We start from the raw sequence: 24,009 nt of genomic DNA on the forward strand, positions 1-24,009 counted from the left end.
GCCTTTGGGTAGGTCTCCAAGGCCTGTTTGTAGTTTATCCCGGATTCCGTTTGTTGTACGGTGTTGGCCATTAGATAGGTCTCGAAGCTTATCCTGCCGGCAGTTGACAGTAGGTCAGGTCGTGAGACAATTATTAAATCGCGTTAAAACAAAGCGGGAAGAAATGAGTTACTTTTCGCATGAGACAATTAACAGCCCAATTATAAACGGCCAAGCTGCGGATCTCACAGCTGTTAACCTACATTTTATAAGGGAGTGCTTTTGTTGTTGTAGTTTCAACATATGCCCGTAATTTTTCTAAATCTGTCGGCCTCATTTTAATCTTTTGTCAAATGACCCAGTTGGATTTCTTCAGTTTTCTTCCCGCTTTGTTTTAACGCGATTTATTTTCTTAAAATCATATTAACCTATTTCTTGTCTTCATTGTAATGTTTGTATAAAAACCACCGACAAATTGCCATTCTGACATAAGACAGGGGACAGTCCACTAATATGAGCTTGTGTGAGCACCAAAGTCGCTGGTTCGTGGTTCGTCAACAAAATGCGAGTTTAGCAAATGCTGTTTCATGAGTTGTAGCTCGGTGCAAAGTTGCCCAAACTTCTTAGGCTTGTGAGTTACTTTAGCAAAGGCGTATCAAAATGATCGACTAGCAAAGAAATTTTCATAGCTCATATAAGCGGCTAATTGTGTCCACGTATTTACTAAGTTTACTTAGTAGGTTTTGCGAATAATATATTGCTTAAATACAATAATTTGAATATATTTAACAAGTTAGTTTCATGTTTTTAGACTTGGATTAAACCAGACCAGATATTTCTTCGGTCATATCTGCACTAACTTTTGAGTTAAGTTGAAGTTTATCTGAAGGAAAATGCCTACCTTAAAAGAATTCTGTAAGTTGTTTTATTTCAATTTACTTAAATGTAGATGCAACGACCGAAAGTCTAAAAATTCTGTGTGATTTCATGAACGTGTGGTTCGTTGAATGTTTTTCTCAGTAACGTTTTATCTCGCATGTTGATGGTTTCTAGAAAGTTTTGACTCCACTTAAATCATGTCATGTCATAGACGGTGTAGTATATATTATATTACACACGAAGAAACGAAGGTAATGCGTAAAAATGTCAAAAATCAATATTTTTGCTGAATTTATAACCAGATTACATTTGACTTTGAGCGTGATTACCTAATCAGTAGTATGACCTCACTAAACTTTACAAAGATGACGTCATTTGAATCGAACAAGAAATGAATTAAATGATTTGGTCATGTCATTAACTTTGCTCAGATGTTAGTTACAAATATTTTACAGTTTTTGCACAAGTCGACGAATTTCTGAAAATTGTCAAACAATTTCATGAAAGTTAATTGAAAATAAATTGTTCTTTTATTTAATGCTTTTTTATTTTGCAATGAGGTGGGGCGCGAAATTTTTAGGTACCGTCAAGGGGGGCGTGTGCCAAAAAGTTTAAGAACCCCTGCTCTAACCTCTTCTCAGCCGAAAGGTTTTAATATTACAACAGAAATAGTTTACAAGAAAAGGTTTTTATTGTAGGTGCTGTGCACTCTGTCAATATTACGCATAATCAAGAACATAGTATACCACTGCTTATAAGATGTCTATTGAGTTGCAATCACCATGACTAGTGTAGAAAACTCATCTGTTCGTTTTGGTGATTTTCTCTATCTGCCTCTACTTGTTGGTAGAAGTGCGAGCTTATAAAACTTGAAGCGATGGGAGTGAAAATGTTCGACAAGAAAAATACCGCATTTCAGAACATGTGCATCGAGGAAAACACTGTGTTGGCAATGGGAGATACATGTAGTTAAAGCTGACACGTAGATTGACGAGGTCAGGGTGGGAGGGAGTGTCTGAAACAGCATGTTTAACTTTAATGGCCCATGAATTATTACATTATGTTCCTTGATTTCTGTTCCCTTTAATCTTTTGTTTTACCGACATCCATCTGATTTCCTTAATGACTAAGGTCGTTCGATTAAACCAGGCCTGTACAACATACAGCCCGCGCAGTTTAATGCGGTCTGTATAACATTTTTCGGTTTATTACTTCAATTTTAAATAAGTGTGGACTTGTTTGCGTATTGCATGATCTCACATTATTGCTATAATTATTGGCGAAAACAATCCAAGCTTTGTTGTATTGTCTCTGCACAATGCGCATAGTCTAGTAATTTCATTTTTTCCTAACTCGGCAATATCTATTATTTGACTGTATCGCATTGTATACACCTTATAATGGTTACATTATGACAAATTAATATTTCGTTGCTGTGTTACTTGTGTGAAGTATTACACAACAAACATATCTGTCATAATGACCGCGTATGTTGGCGGTAACTGTTAGAATACGAGCGAGGACGATTGATAACTTGTTTTACTTCTGCTTCGATGGTATGAGTTCTCATTTCTCAAACGGCGTGATTATGCTGTTAGTTGCTTATTCTGTCTATATGTATATTACTAAATTATAAAGTTTCCATTTTATTTATTATAACACAAAGGCTTTTGCCTTTGGGCAAATCTTACTGAATGTTACATTGCGCTTGGTAACATGTGAAATTAATCACGTAAAAAGGAAAGATTGTAAACATTACATCGGTATATATATGTGACACACAAGTTCAATCGAGGAAATTATCTGACGTCATTAAGAAGAATTCAAGTCCGGTCAACAACTGAATTGCAAAATCTCAAAATAAAATTCAAGCTTTTCGAAAAACAACTCATGACTCGTGACGTAATCGTCACAACATCAATGTTAGTATGCGGCCCGCGAAGAAGAGTTTTTGTTGTTGCGGTCCTTATGGAAGCTATATCAAAATATTACAGTCCAGACATCGCCGCAAATATACTTGGAAAGTCATTAAACTCAAGCAAGCATTGTATATTCCGCTCTCGCCTTATTGTTCTCATTGTCTAAACTCTAATCCGTAGTGTCATGCCAGGACAGGAGTATTTTTCATGCACCAAAAAGCATTATGAATGAGCTTCTTCTTGATGATTGGACATTTAAAACTGTATGCAGTGTCTGCGGTTAATATCGTATAGGTAGGCATTAATACGAAACTGAACGTTCATATCTACGAATGTTCATAAGTTGGATGTTGGTAAGTTGAGGAGTTACTGTAGCCTACTGAGCTTCGTCAATCTGCCCTGACGAAGCTGACCCGCATGGGTCTGCGGAATGCTTCGTCTTCTTTAGGGGTCAGAAGATCAGCAAATACCTATGCAATAGAAAGTGGAAGCTAATTCGCATTTTTCAACGCATTCATAAATTGCGAACACATTCACAAATTGCGTACGCGTTCACAATTTACGAACGCGTAAGTAAGATATTTTGCTTTACTAAAAGGTTCATAATCGCAATTTACGAACGTGTTGGCTTCATTTTTGCCTGGCGGGATGCTTCGTCTTTGTTAGGGATCAGAAGATACCCATGCAACAGAATGTGGAAGCTAATTTTACCGCCATATGTCTTAGGCCCAAAGAAATTGTTTCTGTGACCAACCTTTATAGATCATGACCCATAGGTCAAGAAATACACTGCATCAGACTGTAATCAAGTGCACCGCAAATCATTCCAAGCAACCGTTACGCGTCATAAACGATTTACACAAATAGTCTTGCTGTGTGGTGCGCAGCTACACCCCATGTTTCAGCCAATCATGCGCAAGCTTGTCATTTATCACGTTTCAATGTCGTGAGCTCGAGCAAAATGAGCATATCAAACTGCAGTTATTGGTGTATTGGCAGGTTCGACAGTTCGTGGAAAAAAGTTTTACAGCGGCGCCTATTGGGCGTTGAGCAATGTGCAGTAACGGTCAAAAATTCTATAGCACAGCATTAGAAAAAATGTTGATTCGTGTGGTTTTAGTTAATTAAATGAGTAAATTTAAATTAGTTTTGAGTCATCTTAAAAAGTACGTGTTCGGTTTGATATCGAAAATCCTAGAACCATATAGAACTTCCGTGCCTATTGCTCAAGAAAATCTTCCGCGAGCTTTAGTTTGCCCAACCCTGCCTTGTTCTACAACAATTTTTTACCAATGTTTCACTACGGTACTAGAGTATTGCGTTCTTGACTTTATGCTGTTACCAGCCGTGAATTCAATTTTTCAGTAATGACCAAAACTGATCTCGGTAAGCCTTGCGGGACAATAACAGCTGCTTAAACAAGGGCGACAAATGAATTTTGTTTTCTTTGACACTGCTTTGTAAAAACATCTATACAAAACAAAAGGAGATTTGCAAAACTTTTTGGACATGTTTGCATGTTTAGCGTTCATGTTCGCATATTAACGGCAATGTTTATTAAAATCTATTTCTTTACTTTGTGAGAGCAATTGTTTTGTTAACGAGCCAGTAAGTTAGCGCTCGGGTAATTCTTCTAGTTAATTTTGTTGATAGTTCAGCAAGCACATTGTCAATAAAGAAATAGCCGTGGCGGCGCGCGGAGTGGTGTAACAAAAGAGAAAAAGAATCGCTTGAAGTACCTACCGCCTTTACTATTGAAAAAGTGTGCAGTTCAGAGATCGTTCTGCGAGGACTTAGGTAACCCAAAGTGTATGCGCATTTCAGCATTTTTGTTTAATGGTGTCGTATAGTTCATTTTTCGTCCTTGTCTGCGGGGGAAAGAAAAATAAAATACTAACCATCGTAGCGTGATAAAATAACAACTTCACCAGCAAACAATGAACGGTAGAAAGTAGCTTAGTATAGGGGCTTAAAACGTGCAAGAAGCCGAAAATAATGAAATGCTAAAAATGATTAATGCTTGAGACAACCACTAAACCTAACGTACTATAAGCAGGTTGAAAGAAGCAATTAACGACGACAAAACAACGCCGGCGAAAACAAAAATACGTAATAAGTATATTTAATTTACTGTATGTCACTGCATTTCATATTGGTGTGCCATTAGACAAAGGATGCACAATAAATTACAGTATTGGGTTTCCACGATTATTATTATCGGTAACTTGTTATCCGGTATTTAATTATCCTGTTGCCTGATGAAGCGACTTTATGAGCCAACTACATACACTTAAACAAACCAACTGTGTAGTCTCGTGCAGTTATAGCTATACATTATGTCTAGCTCGGACATCATAGCCTACTCATTAATGTTAATAATGTTACTGTACTTGTGTCTAACTACGTCAGGATCTATACATTATGATAAAAAAAGTGAATTCATCATTTATTCTTTTAACGTTAAACAAGAAAATTAATTTCAGTGTTAGTACGTTGGTGATTTCAGAATACATGCGGCACACGAAAAATTGAAGGAAAAAGGTAAAGAAAGTGGTTATAATATTGAAAAACTGCTCATAGTAAAAGGAGGATTTTATATGGCAAAATTTGTTACAGTACCAAAATGGTCATATAAAGCGGTGTTCACTTTATGCTTGGTTACCAGCCTATTTAACGGATTTGACTGTATTTACTTCTTTGAAATGCCATGTTTTTAACATGCATCACATATACAGCAGTTAATTTGTGTGAGTTTTAAAGTAGTCAGTTAAATATGTGTCGCGAGCAATGTTCCCTCTAATTTTTCACGAGTCTGAGCAAACACACTAACTCTCTGAGCGGTCCCTTGGACCACTGTGAGCAACATCAGACGTGCCACGTGCGCACTGTGGCCATTATTATGCGTTTATTCTATTTTTAATTCAGGTTGGCTTATTTTCTTGTGCGCAACACAGATTTTCTGTGCGCGGAGATCGTGTCAGCAGTGCGCATTTGCGCACGCGCGCAGCTTAGAGGGAACATTGGTCGCGAGCATATTATTATTTTATCAATGTCTAACCGGTTTTATGTTATATTTAAATGTGATTTTAGCTTTGTCATTTAAGCGATTAGCTGTTGCAGTAGAGGCAACATATTTTTCTAGTAAACAAACAGTATACTCTATTTATATTGTACTTGTGTGATCCTTGGTTTAAAATGACTAACATTTTAAAATATCAATGTGGATTTGGAAATCACTTTTCATCTGAAGACCCACGTTGCCCAGACTCATTACCTAAGGATCAGAATAGTCCACAGAGGTGTCCTTATGGTTTGTATGCCGAACAGCTTTCAGGAAGTGCATTTACATGCCCTCGGAATAGCAACCAACGGAGTTGGTTATATCGGATTTTACCTTCTGCCAAGCATGAGCCATTTCAGCCATATGCAGGTGGAAGTGGAATTATATCCTCATGGGATGAAATTGATCCCAACCCCAATCAGATGCGGTGGAAGCCTTTCAAAATACCAGATGGAAATGTAGATTTTGTTGATGGGATGCAGACAATATGTGGTGGTGGTGATATTCGCTCAAGACATGGGATTGCAGTGTATGTTTATGTTTGTACAGTTAGTATGAACGATAAGGCAATATATAGTTCAGATGGGGACTTCTTAATTGTTCCACAACAGGGTACGTTGAAAGTAACAACAGAATTTGGTATCATGGAAGTATCACCTGGTGAAATATGTGTAATCCAGCAAGGGATGAGATTTAATGTTGACGTCAGTGAACCAAGCAGAGGTTATATTCTTGAAGTTTTTGGAGTTCATTTTCAGCTCCCTGATTTGGGTCCAATTGGAGCAAATGGATTGGCCAATCCACGAGACTTTTTAACACCAGTGGCATACTTCGAGGATCGTAAATGTCAGTACACAATAGTATCTAAGTACCAAGGCAAGCTGTTTGCTGCTAAACAACAGCACTCTCCCTTTGATGTTGTTGCATGGCATGGAAACTATGCTCCATACAAGTATAATTTAGACAACTTCATGGCTGTGAATGCTGTCAGCTATGACCATCCTGATCCATCTATTTTCACAGTTTTAACAGCCCAGACAACTCGACCGGGTATAGCTCTGGCAGACTTTGTTGTGTTTCCTCCCCGCTGGTCAGTTCATGAAAGAACCTTCAGGCCACCATATTACCACCGAAATTGCATGAGTGAATTTATGGGAATTATAAAAGGAAAATATGAGGCCAAAGCAGAAAGTTCACCGGGAAGTGCAACTTTGCATAGCATGATGACCCCTCATGGCCCAGACACTGCTTGTTTTGAAACAGCTTCAACTGCAGAATTAGCTCCAGAATACATTGGAAAAGGATCTCTTGCCTTTATGTTTGAATCTTCTCTTAGCATGGCTTTGACAAAATGGGGAAATGAATCATGCGGCTGTGTTGATAAAGATTATTACAAATGCTGGCAAGACTTGAAATCACACTTTAAGTGTCCAGATGCTGAAAAGTGTTAAGTATAGGCAGAAGTACTTTTTAACTTGCCCATTTTATGTAATTAATTGTCATAATAGAAGTCTTTGTCCTTACCACTGTTAAGAATAAATTTCTGAAACAAGTGTTATGGTATAGAACTTACTCCTTGAAAAATAGGTTTTTGGTGATTGTTTGAACTTAAAGATTTGGGACTTCTATAACATAGTAAATTAGTTTAAATCTAAAAACGATAGAACGTTGGAAGTTTATTTTCGGGGTGGAAATATCTATTGACTAATAAAGTTGATAGTGGTTGTTTCCAATATGAGTGGTGATATGCATGTTATTTGTTCTTCTACAAGTTTTAATCATTTTTATGAATTATGCTTCTTTTTTTATGCACTACTTGGCAGTGCTACATTGTAATTTTTGTACCTACCAAGTGGTTCTTGTGCTTCTTTGACACAAAAATATTTCATTCATGATATAATGCTACACAAGCAACGTAGTTGCACATTTGTCACTATTCTATTCTCACTAAGCCACAACGTTAATATGCAGATGATATACTGTATTTATACAATTTTCTGCAAGATAATTGGTGATACCCTTGGACTGTGAATTATATTATGCATATGCCATATACAGAGCATTTTAGCTTGTACGTCTAGCGTCGTGGCTTTGGCTCATAAACTACTGTACTCCATTTATCCCGTAATTAGTGCAAATGTTGTTTTCCTTCTGATTCCAACCTGGCGTGTTCAAATCTCCGGCGAAGTCATGCATCAATATAGAGAAGTTTTACTTTCAATTTTAACACATATCAGATAAACCAAGACAGAACGCTGAGTAAAAACCAATAATAAACTTTGACAGACTTCAGTGAAATAAATGTTTCTAATAAAAGTTGCTGAACAAATTACTTGCGCGCAATTGAACAAACAACGAGCTGTGAACAAGGGTGACATGATTCAACAACAGCGACGCAGAATTCCAACTCGACCCTGAAGCAACCCTAAAGCCATTCTTTGGCTTTGAGTAATTGGTGCAGCCATATGCTTTAGGTCAGCGTGGTCCAACTGCAGGCCCGCGGGCCAAAGTTGGCCCGCGAGCACCGATTTTTTGGCCCGCGAACTGATAGTCAGCTTTGATAGTCGCTATTGTCGAGGAAGAACCTCGACCGCAGATGTCACATTGATCAGCATTTAATAGCTAAATTTTGAACTATTCTAATTTCAGTTCTAATATCAATGTCACATTGTTCTTCAGTTCTAATTTCACATTTCTTCAGTTCTAATTTAAAAACATTGGCCCGCAAGATAAAAAATTTTTTTGATTTTGGCCCGCGATGAAAAGAAGTTGGACCACGCTGCTTTAGGTGAAAGTGACCAATATTATGCGTTTTAATTAAAACATTATCAGTCCATTCCAACAACCAATGCAGATATTCAAGGCAATCGATTGGTCCGAAGGCCAACCAGTCAAAACAAGTGGAAATCGGAATTAACTGGCGGTAGTCTTGTTGGTCTACCTCAAAGATAACCAGATAATTTCAGAAACAACCGCAAGCAGGGTAAGGTACGAGACCTATCTCACAGCCAACTGGGCAAGACAAGTGAAATCCTGGGTTCAACTACCCACAGGGTTGCCTTGGAGACCTTCCCAATGGCCAAAAAGACATGACAAGTGAAATAGAAGATTAACTACTCACAAGGTAGGCTTCGAGAACTATCTATAGGCCAACCAGGCCACTGGATATGCAATGTAGCTTTCCAGCATTACCGAATCGAAAATTCAACATATAAATATGGTTTGGGTTATTCGAGGAATCCCACAACTAAAATGACAAACACACACAACGAAAGGGACCATTTTGAAACGTGGCTACTCACAACTGTCGAGCAAACAAACTGAAAACCAGAAAACTGACACAGTTCCGACCAAATATGTTAAAAAAAATTGCTAAAAGCATTGAACAAGTTCCACGCACAACGCTTTAAAGGAAATGCGGCCACAAAGCATGAAAGTCAAAAATGGTTAAACCTTTCTAAGTATAATACACTAAAGTAAATGAGAAACTTTTCAGCAGATAAAATTTAAAAAAGTCTTTAAAATCAAGGGCAAGTCTATAAACAAGTTAGCCTTAAATCAAAGAGTAGCACAAGCTGCGCGCGTGACACATTAAAGGGATATTGGCCAATAGAAAAAGCTTGCGTTTCCATGTCTGGCTTTGGGATCGGTCAAGCATGAAAAATTATCTTCAAAAGCCGTTGACAGTTGACACCCTCTTTGTCGCGGTACGTCACAGGGCAAAGGTTAGATCAAGCTTAAGCTCATTATACAACAATTACTTTACTAGTGGCCTATACCAGGATTTATGACCCAATTGTTACGTTGCCATGACCACACCAGCACGGCACAGGTGCCAGCAACACACTGCCATGTTCTCTTCTAAACGTACGGACATTACCAACATCCAGATGTCGCCACCAATATTAGGCTTTGATGTTGGGCCACTTATTTTTGTAAACTGTGTCACTTCCACATATGAAAAATTATGCCTACTATTAGATCTGAAAAGTGGACATGGAAAGGGCGTATTTGAGTGAGATGTTTGTCTCGCATTATCAAAACACTAACAGACAACGTTTTAAACCGAAGCGAAACGTAATATCAGTCCAAAGCAGAACGATTATTTAGAATGCAAATGCTAAAAAGCATTAATTGTTATGGTTTGCGAAAACATCATTCTAAAGTCAGCTGAAATACTTCAAATTACAACCGATAAAAAATGACTTACTTTTCGCAGGAGACAATTAACAGCCCAATTATAAACGGCCAAGCTGCGGATCTCACAGCTGTTAACCTACATTTTATAAGGGAGTGCTTTTGTTGTTTGGGATTCAACATATGCCGGTAATTTTTGCTTAATCTGTCGGCCTCATTTTAATCTTTTGTCGAATGACCCAGTTGAAATTCTTCAGTTTTCTTCCCGCTTTGTTTCAACGCGATTTATTAATTGTCTCACGACCTGACCTACTTCAAATCTTGTTAACCTATTTCTTGTCTTCATTGTAATGTTTGTATAAAAACCACCGACAAATTGCCATTCTGACATAAGACAGGGGACAGTCCACTAGCATGAGCTTGTGTGAGCACCAAAGTCGCTGGTTCTTCAACAAAATGCGAGTTTAGCAAATGCTGTTTCATACGATGCAGAGGTGCCCACACATTTTAAAGTTGTAAGTTATTTTGTGCGCTCTCATAGATAGATAGGCAATGTTATTGGGTATTAGTGAGAAACATTATTGTTCTTTTGTTTCAGCGGAAATGCCAAGAACATTTAATCGCGTTTAGAGCATGTGCCTTGCCGTGAGTAAAACCTGTGCAAAAGAAGCGGTAGAAAGCTGCAATGGAACACTTTGAAATGATAAACTTAAAGCAGCAATTGCAGGGGAAAGTTTTTCCTTTGCTGATGGCCCATCTACTCAACTAGTTACTGTGCTGAATATGGATAAAGGCTCACACTCGGCTTAATACCTGGTATATATATGAATGCTGATTGCTTTTATGAGTGCTGGTTACTCTACTGTTTCTAAATAAAGACTTTTATCATTTCTTGTTCTGTGATGTTAGGCCTTTGGGAGATAAAACACAATTTTGCACTGAACACTTTTCTAATGAGTAGGTTACTAAGTTACTGCCGAAATTGGCATCATGGAATATGTGTATTGACAACAGATTTGTAACAAAAGCATTCAATTGTTTCAGGTACCTTCACTTCCAATAAATGGTAAAAGTTTAACACATGCAAAGAGAAATGGAAATGAAATAGCAACTGTGCAAAACGAACTGAAGACAAGACAGAAATGAATAAACTGTCAAAGGATGCTCGTAAAACCGCAAGAGTTGCTATTATCAATTCCTGGATCAGGTACAATGTACAATTATACATCTGTCGGTGTCATGGATCCCGCCCATAAACGTGACATTTGTTGTGGAGAATTAATATTCCATGCATTGCTATCACACATTCATTTCTGCAGCCTATTGAGCTGTGGTAAATTAGTGGAACTATTATATTATTAGAGGAATAGTTACTTTGATGGTGACCGTTATATCCTTAAGGTACAAATGTGCAAGCTTTGATTAACCACGCTGCTGCGGAAAATCTTTATTCGTCTGAAATCAATCTTGTCATCTGCAACAAAGTTAATGCTTTTGGTTTGAAAAGAGCACAAAGGCCTGTTACAAAGGTATATTCCGTTGGTATCGTGCAGAGTGAACTAAAACTTATTTTGATGAAAGATGGCTGCATTGAATGTGTAATATTTTAAGGTTATTGGTCATAGGCAGTTTAAAAGTCGCGAGTTGTTTGATAAAGTTCTGGATGAGACTCTGGAGGATAATGAGACTGACATTATCAGTTTTGTCTTCCTGGCTTCATGCAGATTTTGTCAGGTTACAGAGATCCGTTACGATATTATTTTTAAAGTTTACTAAAATCTGAAGCAACGTTGGTATTAATGAAAAGTTACTGTTGCTTGTGTTTTACAATTAAATTTATCTGCAGATGGGTTTGCGAGGAAATGGTGAGGACATATTGTTAACATTCATCCAAGCTTATCACCGTCATTCCGAGGAATGGATGCATACAAGTAAGTGCTGCAAGCTGGTGTTTGTGTTACTGGCTGTAGTATTCATTTTGTCATAGTAAGTTTGCATCATCTTAGCAGAAGTGAATAACTTACAAGTAGAAACGGAAATGAACTGCGCAAAAATGTGCAACTGAAAAGGGAAATCCGGGCATCACCTGCCTGAGAGGCAGAAGCTTCTAGACCTATTTAAAGGCGATTGAATTAGTTAATATTTATATTTAACTTTCAAAGCTTGTTGTAGTAAGCACTAAAGTTCTCTACAACATGAACGTGTGATTCGTTGAATGTTTTCCTCAGTAACGTTGTATCTCGCATGTTGACGCTTTCTACAAAGTCTTGACTTGACTCAAATCACGTTATAGTATAGACGGGACAACATGATTAATGCGTAAAGATAACAAAACTCAATAATTTTTACTTTTTGATACGATGACTTTTATGTAGTTTCTCCGGTTGTTATTTCAATGCACATTGCACAATTTCAATTCTGGGTTCTTGTTTCCTAAAAGATTTTTGAAAAACGTTGTAGTTTCAACATATGCCCGTAATTTTTGCTTAATCTATGGGCCTGATCGTAATTTTTTGTCGAATGATCCTGTTGGATTTTTTCAGTTTTCTTCCCGCTTTGTTTTAACACGATTTAATTATTGTCTCACGACCTGACCTACTTCAAATCTTGTTAACCTATTTCTTGTCTTCATGGTAATGTTTGTATAAAAAACACCGACAAATTGCCATTTTGACATAAGACAGGGGAAAGTCCACTAGCTTGGGCTTGTGTGAGCACTAAAGTCGCTGGTTCTTCAACAAAATGCGAGATTAGCAAATGCTGTTTCATACGATGCAGAGGTGCCCACACATTTTAAGGTTGTGAGTTATTTTCTGCGCTCTCATAGCTCATAGGTAGATACACAAATGTTATTGGGTATTAGTGAGAAACATTATTGTGCTTTGTTTCAGCGGAAATGCCAAGAACATTTAATCGCGTTTAGAGCATGTGCCTTGCCGTGAGTAAAACCTGTGCAAAAGAAGCGGTAGAAAGCTGCAATGGAACACTTTGAAATGATAAACTTAAAGCAGCAATTGCAGGGGAAAGTTTTCCTCTCTTCTGATGGCCCATCTACTCAACAAGTTACTGTGCTGAATATGGATAAAGGCTCACACTCGGCTTAATACCTGGTATATATATGAATGCTGATTGCTTTTATGAGTGCTGGTTACTCTACTGTTTCTAAATAAAGACTTTTATCATTTCTTGTTCTGTGATGTTAGGCCTTTGGGAGATAAAACACAATTTTGCACTGAACACTTTTCTAATGAGTAGGTTACTAAGTTACTGCCGAAATTAGCATCATGGAATATGTGTATTGACAACAGATTTGTAACAAAAGCATTCAATTGTTTCAGGTACCTTCACTTCCAATAAATGGTAAAAGTTTAACACATGCAAAGAGAAATGGAAATGAAATAGCAACTGTGCAAAACAAACTGAAGACAAGACAGAAATGAATAAACTGTCAAAGGATGCTCGTAAAACCGCAAGAGTTGCTATTATCAATTCTTGGATCAGGTACAATGTACAATTATACATCTGTCGGTGTCATGGATCCCGCCCATAAACGTGACATTTGTTGTGGAGAATTAATATTCCACGCATTGCTATCACACATTCATTTCTGCAGCTTATTGAACTGTGGTAAATTAGTGGAACTATTATATTATTAGAGGAATAGTTACTTTGATGGTGACCGTTATATCCTTAAGGTACAAATGTGCAAGCTTTGATTAACCACGCTGCTGCGGAACAACTTTATTCTTATGAAATCAATCTTGTCATCTGCAACAAAGTTAATGCTTTTGGTTTGAAATGAGCGCAAAAACCTGGTATAGTTACAAAGGTATATTCTGTTGGTATTGTGCAGAGTTAACTAAAACTTATTTTGATGAAAGATGGCTGCATTGAATGTGTAACTTTTTCAGGTTATTGGTCATAGGCAGTTTAAAAGTCGCGAGTTGTTTGATAAAGTTCTGGATGAGACTCTGGAGGATAATGAGATTGACATTATCAGTTTTGTCTTCCTGGCTTCGAGCGGTTTTTGTCAGGTTACAGAGATCCGTTACGATTTTATTTTTAAAGTTTACTAAAATCTGAAGCAACGTTGGTATTAATGAAAAGTTACTGTTGCTTGTGTTTGACAATTAAATTTATCTGCAGATGGGTTTGTGAGGAAATGATGAGGACATATTGTTAACACTCATCCAAGCTTATCACCGTCATTCAGAGGAATGGATGCATACAAATTTACAAAAACAAATTTCAATTCAACTTTAAAAATTAATGTAATGACGTAAACAATCTAAAGGCGTTTAATATGTGTGACATTGATTTAATGTAGCTGGAAATTAAATTCATAATATGATGAACATTAGTTGAAGATATTGAATTACACCAGATCTTGATCGTGAAGTATAGAAGCAAATAACAGGTCAAATATACGCAACATACCACTGACTAAGAACCTGGTTTTCGATTTCGCAAAAGACGTTTCCTTTCATTTCGAGTTGATGTAAAATTTAACCTGCGAAGTGTAAATATTCTTTCGACTTACTTTATATTAAACCTTGTAATGTATTAATTTTGTTGCCTATTTAAAATGTATATTGTTTAGCAGCTTATAACTACAATAAACCACAGCGAAGGTTCGACAAAACTTTGCGGATTTCGATGTTTACTCCCTTACTGGCTTCATTTAAGTTACTCTGTGTAACTTGATCGTGGATTAAATAATACCTTGTGTAAGAATAAATTGACTTGTTTGTATATTTCATTAAGATAATAAATTATTTACATTTAATCACTTTTTCTTAAGCAAAGAGAAACAAACATCCAGGGTGAAAGCAGACACTTTCAAACAAACGTAAATTGCCGCAAATATAAAGCCTAGTCGTTAGGCCTATTTTTCATAGATCTGATGACAACGTAATTCGGGCCTAATATTACGTCTGAACTGGGTCGCTTTCGGATATGAAAGGTCTAAATTGTAGTGGTTTTGGTAACATCGCCAAGTGAAAGTGTGGCCACATGACTTGCTGAACAATTGCCTTAAAAAGCACACCATGGCGCAAGTAAGCAGCTTGCTATAATGCAATTTGGTCTAACGTTTAGCCTATGAAACCACAGCAAATTTTGTTAACCTATTAAGTAGGCTACTCTTTGGAATTTACGAACGAAATTTAATGTTTGCTGTTTTCCATGTTGACGTGGAAAAAACGTTTATGAGTAAACAAAGGATGCAATTTATCTTATAACTTATTGAAAACTCAAAATAGCGTCCGTCTTTCTTATGTGAGCGACTGGGCTCTGTTAACGGACGCAAAAGAAGTCCAACTTGCAGTATATGTACGAGTACATCGTGTGTCATACATTGTAAGGCTAGACAACATTTATTTTTCAAAGTTGAAGATGAAAATTGTCTTGAAAATGTTAAAATATTTAACGCTGAACTTTCTCGTGCTTTGCGTACCCTGAAAACCGTGAAATTGAACAATGAGCAGTCAATTTACGACAATAGACCTTGCTTCGATATTACTAAGATATTACACTTGTTGGAAACATAGAAATAAAGGTGAAAATTACATTAAGGCGGCAATTATACGTTGTCGAAACTGCTGACCAATCATCGTGATTTTCTTGTTAGCACTGTAGCGTGACCACTTGGTGGCGCAACCGAGTAAATCTCTTTAACATCGTGGACTGCGGCTAACAGGAGTCAGCTTCGCCCTTTCTGTCAGTTTTTGTTCATTAACTTCTTGTCGCTACAACCAGTCATGTCATACTCGGCAGGTTATTGTTGTCAACTGGCGTTTTCAAAAACCTGAAATATCCCATGTTCAGAAACAACCAGTCAAAGACATCTAAAACATATTAGATTGAAGGAGGAACATTCCTTGTATAGCAGTTCAAGATATTGGAGCGGTTTGATACGTGTAAACCCACCGATGTATCTTCAATAACTCCGGTGTCTCCGACTCTTTTAGCGCAGCTTTACAGGCAGCATTGGCCCTGAAAAAAAACAAGACTTGATGCCTATTCTGCTGCCACAACTACAACCGGTCTAACTGATGCTCGTTTGTCAATGCGAGAAACACTCAATCAACGCGCATTCCAGTTGCGTCATAATTACATCATCGTACACAAAATATAAACCATGCCGAGTTTGATGCTCGGGCCTAGTCAGTGCCTGTGGGGAGACAAGAGACATCACAAGCGAACATGTTCCTACAGAAGCATGTAGTGCAGTGGTTCTTAAACTGGGGGGCGTGCAAGATTCATAAGGGGGGCGCGAGAGATGACAAATGTGCATTATCTTCTACATTCTTCATAAAACATGTGCATTATCTTCTACAGAGCCTCGAATTAAACGTTTGGTTTCCCAAAAAACAACTAAATCTGTCACATTAATGAAAGTTAATTGAAAATAAAGTGTTTTTGTATTAAATGGTTTTTAATTTTGCAATGAGGTGAGGCGCGGATTTTTTAGGTACCGTCAAGGGGGTCGTGTGCCAAAAATTTTAAGAACCCTTGATGTAGTGGGTGACCGCGTGTATGCAAGGAGCTGAAGCCAAAGAAAATAGAAGAAGTGTGGAAACTGTTAACAGGCGGGTAACAGAAGCACAGGTGATTAAAACGTATTTCAAGTGTCTTATTTGTGAGATTGAGAAATTTTTGCGTCGTCTATGTCAAAGATTTTCCCCTTTGTTTGATCATAATTTTAACAGTAAAAGCAAAGAATTGCGGATCAAAAAATACGCTTTGATGCTGGGGGCGCGGCAGCTCAAACAAATCCCGCGTCACAATAATTGTTGTAGTTTCCAAGACCTTAGATCACGGTCTGTCGCGACCAACAAATGTGGTTTTCTTCTCGACGCAACTAAAGGTCGCCTTTGTTTGTCAGAGTAGACCAGCGTATCATGCATCACGTGAGCTAAATCACATAAAGAAGCGAATTGTTTGTTAAAAATGAAACCTTACCAATAAATTAATCGCGATCTTATTTCCCCGGCTAATGTCTGTCGTTACGTAACTTTCCTAATTATGTTTTCACAATCTCCTAATTATTTATCGGTCCACGATCTTCAGATCCAACAGACATCAAGTTTTCAAATTTTACTGACCAGATGTAAAAAAAAAACATTTCAAAGTATCATTTATCTGCAAATTATTTTGTGCGGTAGAACTTTCGCATTCACAATAAAAGTAAAATTTTGCAGGAAACCGAAAACCACAAAACTATTTCACCAAATATACCAGACTGCAACAGATTTCTAACAAACAACGACAAGAATTTGTAACAGAGTTAATAAAAATAGCTCTTTTAAATATCTTGAAGTGCAAGAGAACAATCAAATCTTAAGGAATAAAGTTGGAGAAATAACAAAATTAAAATGGTCGGATAACATGTTTCAGTTCAAATCCACACGAACGCGAAAAATAGGTTCCGCCGAAAATCTTTGATCACAGCGATCACAACAATCAAATTGTGCTCGAGGAATGAGCCGTTGTCTCGCCACATCCTCGCCACAGTTCGTGCACATTCTTTCCTTCTCATCATCATGTCCAGCTTCATTGGTTGAAATAAAAGATCGAATTCTTTCTCGAACAAGCGATCGACAAATGGGACAAGTCGATGCGTTTTCAGCGCAACCAACACAACAAGCAATATGTCCGCATGGAATAAGCACAACAATCGCTTGTTCATTGCCACAAACTTTACACATTCTTTCCTCCTGTAAACGACGTATCTCTTGAAGTCCGGATGTTGTAGATAGATCACTGGCTGATGTTGTCGGAGTTGCTTCAGCCGTTGCAGACGTTGATCTTCCTTCTTCAGATCTGTTGGAAGCAGATTCTTCCTCCATCGCAAGAATGGACTCAACGAAGATTTCAAGACTTGAAAATCCGTTGCCAGTGGCTTCGTATTTTCTAGGAAATAAATAAATTCTTTTACAACAGAAAAAAATTTACTATCAATAAAATTGAAATAAAAAGTTGTTAACACTTATCGTTCAAGAAAACCTCAGACAATCCGGCCATAGACTTAGCATGTCGTTTAAATCATTTTAAATATTATATCGTTAAGTTGCCGCGTCAACTGACTCGAAGCAACTCAAGTCAAATTCTAGAACAAGTCATTGCAATCTTGAACCTCACCTCTTCAGAGAAGTTCTTATCACGCTTTCATCGAACCCAAACTGTCTTGCTTGCTCAATTAGCTCAGATGAAGACATCTCCTCATCAATTCTCCTCTCTAGAGACCTTGCCTCTTCCCTGGGATCAATGATCGTCGGACCAGCATTGGGATTTCCTCTTCGTAAATCAAAAACAACAAAATTTTATTTCCTTAACTTGAACGGCAATCATCATAATGTAACGAAGCTCACCTTGATTCTGATTGAAAATATCTGAGTTGTGCAGTCGGATTTGCTGGATTCCTAATTATCGGTCGTCTTAGATTGGGGAATCGAGAAACGATCCCATGAACATAATCTGGACCTTTTTGCTGAAGAACGAACTCGCACCTGGACAGAAGATTTAAGTTTGTTAAACATAGAAATCATAAAAAAGCCAAATCTGGTAAACTCTTTCAATGAGAAGAAAAATTCCACTTACATTGGAAACCATTTGGCGTGCTCTTCCCATGGATCGTCATCTCTCTCCCAATTTTGTAATCCTCCGTTGCAATACCAACATTTTACTCGATCTCTTACACCTGGGCAATAAAGGAAAAAAGTTAGAGGAGTCACAAATATCTGCATGAATCTTAAGCTTGAAAATATAAGCCAGTACTTTATAAGATCCACTCACCTAAGTAATACATTCCTGCGTTTGCAATTTGTCTGGGAGTTGCCCGAATCCTATGAGCAGGCCACGATGATGAGTGATCCAGGAAAGTTTGAAGACGAGATTCCTCGCTCCTCATGTGAGGATTCACCGGATTCGAACACGGAAACAATTTCATGTTTCCCAAATTAGTTTCAAGATTTCTATGTGAGTTTGCTATGGTTGACGCAACCACACTAGGTGGAGGTGTGGTGCACGAACTATTCCTAAATGTAGCTGTATGAAACACTGTTGCCTCCGTGGCGTTTGGTGAATTTGATCTGATGCCAATGCCATTTGTAATGACTTCTCCTGCTGTGATTTGTCTTCTTTGATCTTCTGAAGCCTGTGGATTCCCAGATGTTGGAGGTCGTGTTGCTGAGCTTGCCGCGTTTCGATGGCCATGGGGTGGCGTAAGTCCAAGTTGACGAATAAAGGAATCTAGAATTTACCAATATTTACAATGCGGTTGTTGTAACGTCGTATGAACAGGTAATTGCTAATCACCCACGTAACTCGTTCTATTATGACAGCATAAACGGAAGTATAGTGAGGCAAATTAACGAGACACTTAATGATACTGCAAAATGAATCAATCACTCATTATAATGAGCATCATCAGAAGCCAAGTTAGTCGAATTATTGTTAAAGTTTAATTTAATTAATTACTAATTGGAACATTTCTTTCATCTCTCCCAGTTATGAGGTCACAATCAGGTTTATGCCAAACGTGTGACGTAGGGTCGTCTTCTACATTCCAATTTTCCACACACTGGCCACAACTGAAAAGATTAGTTGCCATTAGGGTTATTTGCTACATTGATGTAAGTTAAAATGTTAACTGATAACTTGTACAAAAACTTAACAAACTGACTTGTACCTGAAGCATTTGACTCGATCTTTGTAACCTGTGAAGTAGAATCCTCCCGATGCCAACCTTCTAACATCAACCGGGACATTGCTCGGGAAGTCTTTAAACGTTGCCAGTCTGTAGGTCTCGCGTTCTGTGTCTCCTGTAAACGGTCAAAGTTCGTTGTAAGAAAGATAGACCCACTGGTAAGTAGAAATTAAATTATCAGCAAGCTCGCATTATAATTTGCAGCTTACTAATGTTATGTCGTTTATTTTATGCCATTGACAGTGGGGAGCGAAAAGTCTCCCTCCACCCTGGTTAAAGAAAGGTCAAACAAGAAATACGCTCAGAGATAAATCAAGAATATGGAACCAATTATTCAAATGATTGAATTGTCTTCATAAAAATATCTCCAAACTCATGAACCGCAACGTCCACTAACCAGTAACTCAAAAGACTGTCTATTGCGTAGCTTCTGTGCATGACCTGGAGTAACCCACAGTCAATGAGAAGAATAGCGGACACAACACTTCCATGGATGAACGCATAGCTGTGCAGGTTACTCCAGGTCAAAATAAACCCACGTAGTACGTCACTATGCCTGTGCGTTATCTGCTTGCTTAAGGTCGATACCTAACGCGGCGCTCCGGTTAAAAAGTCGCCGAAAATGCGACTACTTGCGCTCTAATCCATTTATATTTTATAACTACCCAGATGGCAAGGTTTTGCTAAAACTGAAGGTTGCTGACGGCCAACACTGAACAACAGCGAAGACTGAAAAACAGCGAAAATGACACAGTTACAAGAAGTCTCCAAAACCACATGTTCCTGTTTGGATATGAATCTTGCGTCTTCAACAACTCAACGACCAGTTAGTGGCTTGAGCAAACAGCACAGCGAAACAAAAATTGGTCATCTACCAGTTACAAGTCAAACTTACCCGGTGGAATGTAAACGCTTCTTTGACCTGGTGGGTCTCTTGCCATACTTATCATTCTTCCATCGCATTCTATCCCTGCAAGCTGAGTTTGACATCCGCTATCTGACATTTTGTAATCTTCGAAAAAACTTTACTTGATTATATTTCACTGGTGCGGGCTGCAGATTTGAGGCAGATACTTTTGAATGGAATGTTGTTTCAGTTCGTCTGTGGCTTATATAACGCGCCTGGTTACTTTACAAAGAAGGCCATCGAATAAAACGAGAGAACTCGCGAGAAATTGTGGAAAGAAAGAAGGTGCTCGCCTTCGGCGTGTTTCACTGAACTCTTTCATTCACGACCGCTTCGAGTATTGAGTGGTTATTTATAGCGAGCAAGTAAGTCCAAGTAAACTGCTGTAATAAATAGTTGAACTTAACATTACATTAACTCGAAGCTAACTTTTTTAATTCAATCACTGCATCATGCATGAAACAGCTTAATAATCCTCGGTAGGCTACATCAGCACCCACTCTTAAGCTCTATAAAAACTGGTTAATGATGCCGGGCCAAGATACCGTGTAGTAAGAAAGTAGGTTCTTATCAAGACTAACCACAAGTTGACGAGAGAAGTTTACTTTAAGGTAGTTTTTAAAATTACCTCACACTGTATATTTCTCTCTTTGCGGCAGAATAGCATAATTAGGCAAATATGAGTCGCTATCAAGAAAGTGCAATGGGTGCTGAAAGGGAAAACATGATTACAAGTGTGTTATTAAGTACCTAAGTGAATCAGGTTTTGTTACGAAGAATTTTTTATGCGTAATCGGTAATTCGATAACTACAGTACTGCGCAGAGTGGATTTTGTGCGCTGTGCGATAAAATGCGTTTATACAGTATTTATTCAACGGTAGTCTTGTTGCAAACAATTTCCCTTGCGCTTATACGTCAAAACGGCAGCGGGGCATTTACAAAAGCTATAGGACGTGTGAGTTGACGTGGACGTAGGACGTGTGAGTTACTTGGGTGAGTTGATCTGATAAAGTACTGGCTCATATTTTCTAGCTTAGGTCTCATGCATGACATAAGAAGATTTGTAAGTTCTGTAATTTTTTAACTTTTATAATTAAAAAGTCAAATATTCTCCAGGTGTAAGAGATCGAGTAAAATGTTGGTATTGCAACGGAGGATTGCAAAATTGGGAGAGAGATGACGATCCATGGGAAGAGCATGCCAAGTGGTTGTGCAATATCTGTTTGCGTAAGGGCGACACCTAACGCGGCGTTCCCGTTAAAAAGTCGTCGGAAATACGACTACTTGCGCTCTAACTCATTTATAACTACCCAGATGGCAAGGTTTTGTGGAAGAGGTTTTGCAAAAACTAAAAGTTATTTGTAACCAACACTTAAATACATGGAGCAAAAATGACTAAGTTACAAGAAGTCTCCCAAACCATATTTTCCTGTTTGGATCTGAATCTTGCGTCTTCAACAACTGAACGACCAGTTAGTGGCATGAGCAAACAGCACAGGGAAACAAAAATTGGTCATCTACAAGTTACAAGTCAAACTTACCTGGTAGAATGTAAACGCTTCTTTGACCTGGTGGGTCTCTTGCCATACTTATCATTCTTCCATCGCATTCTATCCTTGCAAGCTGAGTTTGACATCCGCTATCTGACATTTTCTAATCTTCGAATAAAACTTTGTTTTGCAGAATTCAGTTAAACAAATTTTCCTTATATGGTTTGTAGTTTATTTGCAGCTGTTTCCTCTGTATGGCGATCTAGTGAGCAAAGCGTATATAAGTATAAGGTATATTTTATAAGTATAGGTATAAGTATAAGGGGTTTGTTGACGCAAAAGCGTTTAGAAAAAGAGAGAAACGTGAGAAGAAGGTTCTCGCATTACTCGAACATTAGTTTGTTGCTCACTTCAAATCAAAGTTCGGCTTCTCTTCTATATTTATACAGCGCTTGTGTTTATGAGGTTCACGCACTTAAAGTTTACACAAAAAACTCTGTGTACTACGGCCAGAGTCTTACAACTTTGGACTTGAAATTTTAACTTGGTCAAAACCAAAACAACCGAGGGTTTGGTTTGTCTAACCCTTCTCATTGTTTTAAATGGATGTCATTTGTGTTACTGAAACTATTGAGTTTCGTAAAGTGACCATTGCTGTGAAGAAGATATATTTCCTAATCCGCCGAAAATTGGGTCTAATTATTCATGGTGAAGAAGATTTAGGTTCGGTTCCGGTAATTGCGGTAAAGACACGAATGCTTCACCATAGTATAGAGCGCTATCATCTGCGACATTTCTATGCTAAATATAAACATCAACTGCAGCTTATCGCCTACCAGAGTTAAACACGGAGCTAAATTACCAAATGTGACTTTGGTCAGAATCTGCACGTTTCATCAGGGCCTAAGGTATTTGGCAGATTGATATGTTGGCAGGTGCTAGTTATCTGGTTCCGCAAACGTTTGTTGTTTTGCAAAAAGTCCGTGTTCTCAGTTTTATTGTCAAAGAGTTCTTTGATGAACATCTAATTCGAGCAAGAGTAGAAAGAGGTGTTGCTATGATTTACCGGAGCGGGATCTAAAAACCGGACTCCGATCATCTCTGTCCCTTAAGTTCGTGGTCGTATTCCATCCGAAACACGTTTGGCGCTCAATCACTAGCTTCATTCAACGCCGCCAATCAAGCGTCTTGAATCCTATGTTGACGTCATTATCGTTGCTACCTCCGTCATAAATAGCCATGAATTTGAAATGCATTTTTGGCAATAATTGCCTAATCATTTAATATTAACGAAAAATTTCTTTTCCGGTATATTTGCAGACAATTATTCTTTGGTTTAAGATCGAATTATCTGGGCGCTCGCCCTTCATGTTAAGGTTGTGAAGTTGATGGATACTAATATCGCGCGCGCTTTGCGCTTCTTTTAGGCGATCTTTGACGCGAATTGTGGTGGTCGTTATCGGTTGGTATGGCAACTTCCGCTGCTCACTCCGGTTGCGGACATTTCTGGTTGTTTGTTTACTTTATTTGCCGAAATAGTTTCGCCAAATCTCGTCCTTGAAATTGATTGTTACCTCAGAATAAAAGTTGAAATTAGATGAGATTAGAATAAGCGGCATTAAAGCCTAAAACCGCCTCGAGCTTTAATGCGTCTTCTGTTGTTTATTGGTTGAACCGTGAGATTTTCTGACTATACAGGCTCGTGTTTAACTCCTAGTCAGCCGCCATGCTTGCCAGCTAGCTTTGCTATTTAAGTTAAATCTACTTCTGGAACGTTTCTGTTATTCACCAAGGCCAGTGTTTCCACAAAATTTTTCTGATTACTATCGACGTACCAGCTTGTGTTTTTACTACGCTGTGTGCTACCTGGTTCTATATAACCTTAATTTGCTTAATTGTACTTATTATTGCTACTACTACTGTATTA

The 24,009-nt window shown here is 38.0% G+C and overlaps 3 protein-coding genes across 7 annotated transcripts; 2 read left to right on the forward strand and 1 right to left on the reverse strand.

The window, feature by feature from the left end:
• The first annotated feature begins 248 nt into the window (after positions 1 to 248).
• LOC143463570 (trifunctional purine biosynthetic protein adenosine-3-like) lies at positions 249 to 14,330 on the forward strand. Of its 4 annotated transcripts, XM_076962098.1 has the most exons (12): positions 249 to 610; positions 791 to 894; positions 10,574 to 10,791; positions 11,020 to 11,182; positions 11,377 to 11,504; positions 11,587 to 11,709; positions 11,822 to 11,961; positions 12,867 to 13,085; positions 13,314 to 13,476; positions 13,671 to 13,804; positions 13,887 to 14,009; positions 14,122 to 14,330. In XM_076962098.1, exons 4-8 carry the CDS (start codon positions 11,137 to 11,139, stop codon positions 12,886 to 12,888), a joined length of 459 nt encoding a protein of 152 aa, XP_076818213.1. In that variant the 5' UTR covers positions 249 to 610; positions 791 to 894; positions 10,574 to 10,791; positions 11,020 to 11,136; the 3' UTR covers positions 12,889 to 13,085; positions 13,314 to 13,476; positions 13,671 to 13,804; positions 13,887 to 14,009; positions 14,122 to 14,330. The 4 variants fall into 4 exon arrangements, with proteins under 4 accessions (XP_076818213.1, XP_076818209.1, XP_076818214.1 ...); XM_076962094.1 differs by lacking the exons at positions 249 to 610; positions 791 to 894 and adding an exon at positions 10,249 to 10,490; XM_076962099.1 differs by lacking the exons at positions 249 to 610; positions 791 to 894 and adding an exon at positions 10,249 to 10,469.
• Positions 5,828 to 7,686, forward strand: LOC143463536 (homogentisate 1,2-dioxygenase-like). Its single transcript, XM_076962055.1, has one exon. The coding sequence runs from the start codon at positions 5,973 to 5,975 to the stop codon at positions 7,287 to 7,289; it is 1,317 nt and encodes a 438-aa protein (XP_076818170.1). The 5' UTR covers positions 5,828 to 5,972; the 3' UTR covers positions 7,290 to 7,686.
• A 2,728-nt stretch (positions 14,331 to 17,058) lies between the features above and the next one.
• LOC143458173 (baculoviral IAP repeat-containing protein 7-like) lies at positions 17,059 to 22,327 on the reverse strand. 2 transcript variants are annotated; one of them, XM_076955296.1, is made up of 8 exons: positions 22,134 to 22,327; positions 19,667 to 19,799; positions 19,456 to 19,568; positions 18,772 to 19,227; positions 18,577 to 18,676; positions 18,348 to 18,485; positions 18,118 to 18,273; positions 17,059 to 17,889 (listed from the first exon to the last, which is right to left on the reverse strand). In XM_076955296.1, exons 1-8 carry the CDS (start codon positions 22,240 to 22,242, stop codon positions 17,370 to 17,372), a joined length of 1,725 nt encoding a protein of 574 aa, XP_076811411.1. In that variant the 5' UTR covers positions 22,243 to 22,327; the 3' UTR covers positions 17,059 to 17,369. The 2 variants fall into 2 exon arrangements, with proteins under 2 accessions (XP_076811411.1, XP_076811410.1); XM_076955295.1 differs by lacking the exon at positions 22,134 to 22,327 and adding an exon at positions 20,580 to 20,772.
• Positions 22,328 to 24,009: the final 1,682 nt, after the last annotated feature.

The sequence above is a fragment of the Clavelina lepadiformis genome, chromosome 1 (assembly GCF_947623445.1).
Source record: "Clavelina lepadiformis chromosome 1, kaClaLepa1.1, whole genome shotgun sequence".
NCBI classification, from domain to species: Eukaryota; Metazoa; Chordata; class Ascidiacea; order Aplousobranchia; family Clavelinidae; genus Clavelina; species Clavelina lepadiformis.

Bases quoted from the DNA above. Each gene is read 5' to 3' on its own strand.
- LOC143463536 (XM_076962055.1), top strand. From the start codon at position 5,973: ATGACTAACATTTTAAAATATCAATGTGGATTTGGAAATCACTTTTCA.
- LOC143463570 (XM_076962098.1), top strand. From the start codon at position 11,137: ATGCTCGTAAAACCGCAAGAGTTGCTATTATCAATTCCTGGATCAG. The intron at 11,183-11,376 runs GTACAATGTACA...TATATCCTTAAG, and splicing joins ATTATCAATTCCTGGATCAG to GTACAAATGTGCAAGCTTTG. The intron at 11,962-12,866 runs GTAAGTTTGCAT...GCTTTGTTTCAG, and splicing joins GTAGTATTCATTTTGTCATA to CGGAAATGCCAAGAACATTT.
- LOC143458173 (XM_076955296.1), bottom strand. From the start codon at position 22,242: ATGTCAGATAGCGGATGTCAAACTCAGCTTGCAAGGATAGAATGCGAT. The intron at 19,800-22,133 runs GTAAGTTTGACT...GACCGTTTACAG, and splicing joins AAGCGTTTACATTCTACCAG to GAGACACAGAACGCGAGACC. The intron at 18,486-18,576 runs GTAAGTGGAATT...TCTTCTGTCCAG, and splicing joins CACGCCAAATGGTTTCCAAT to GTGCGAGTTCGTTCTTCAGC.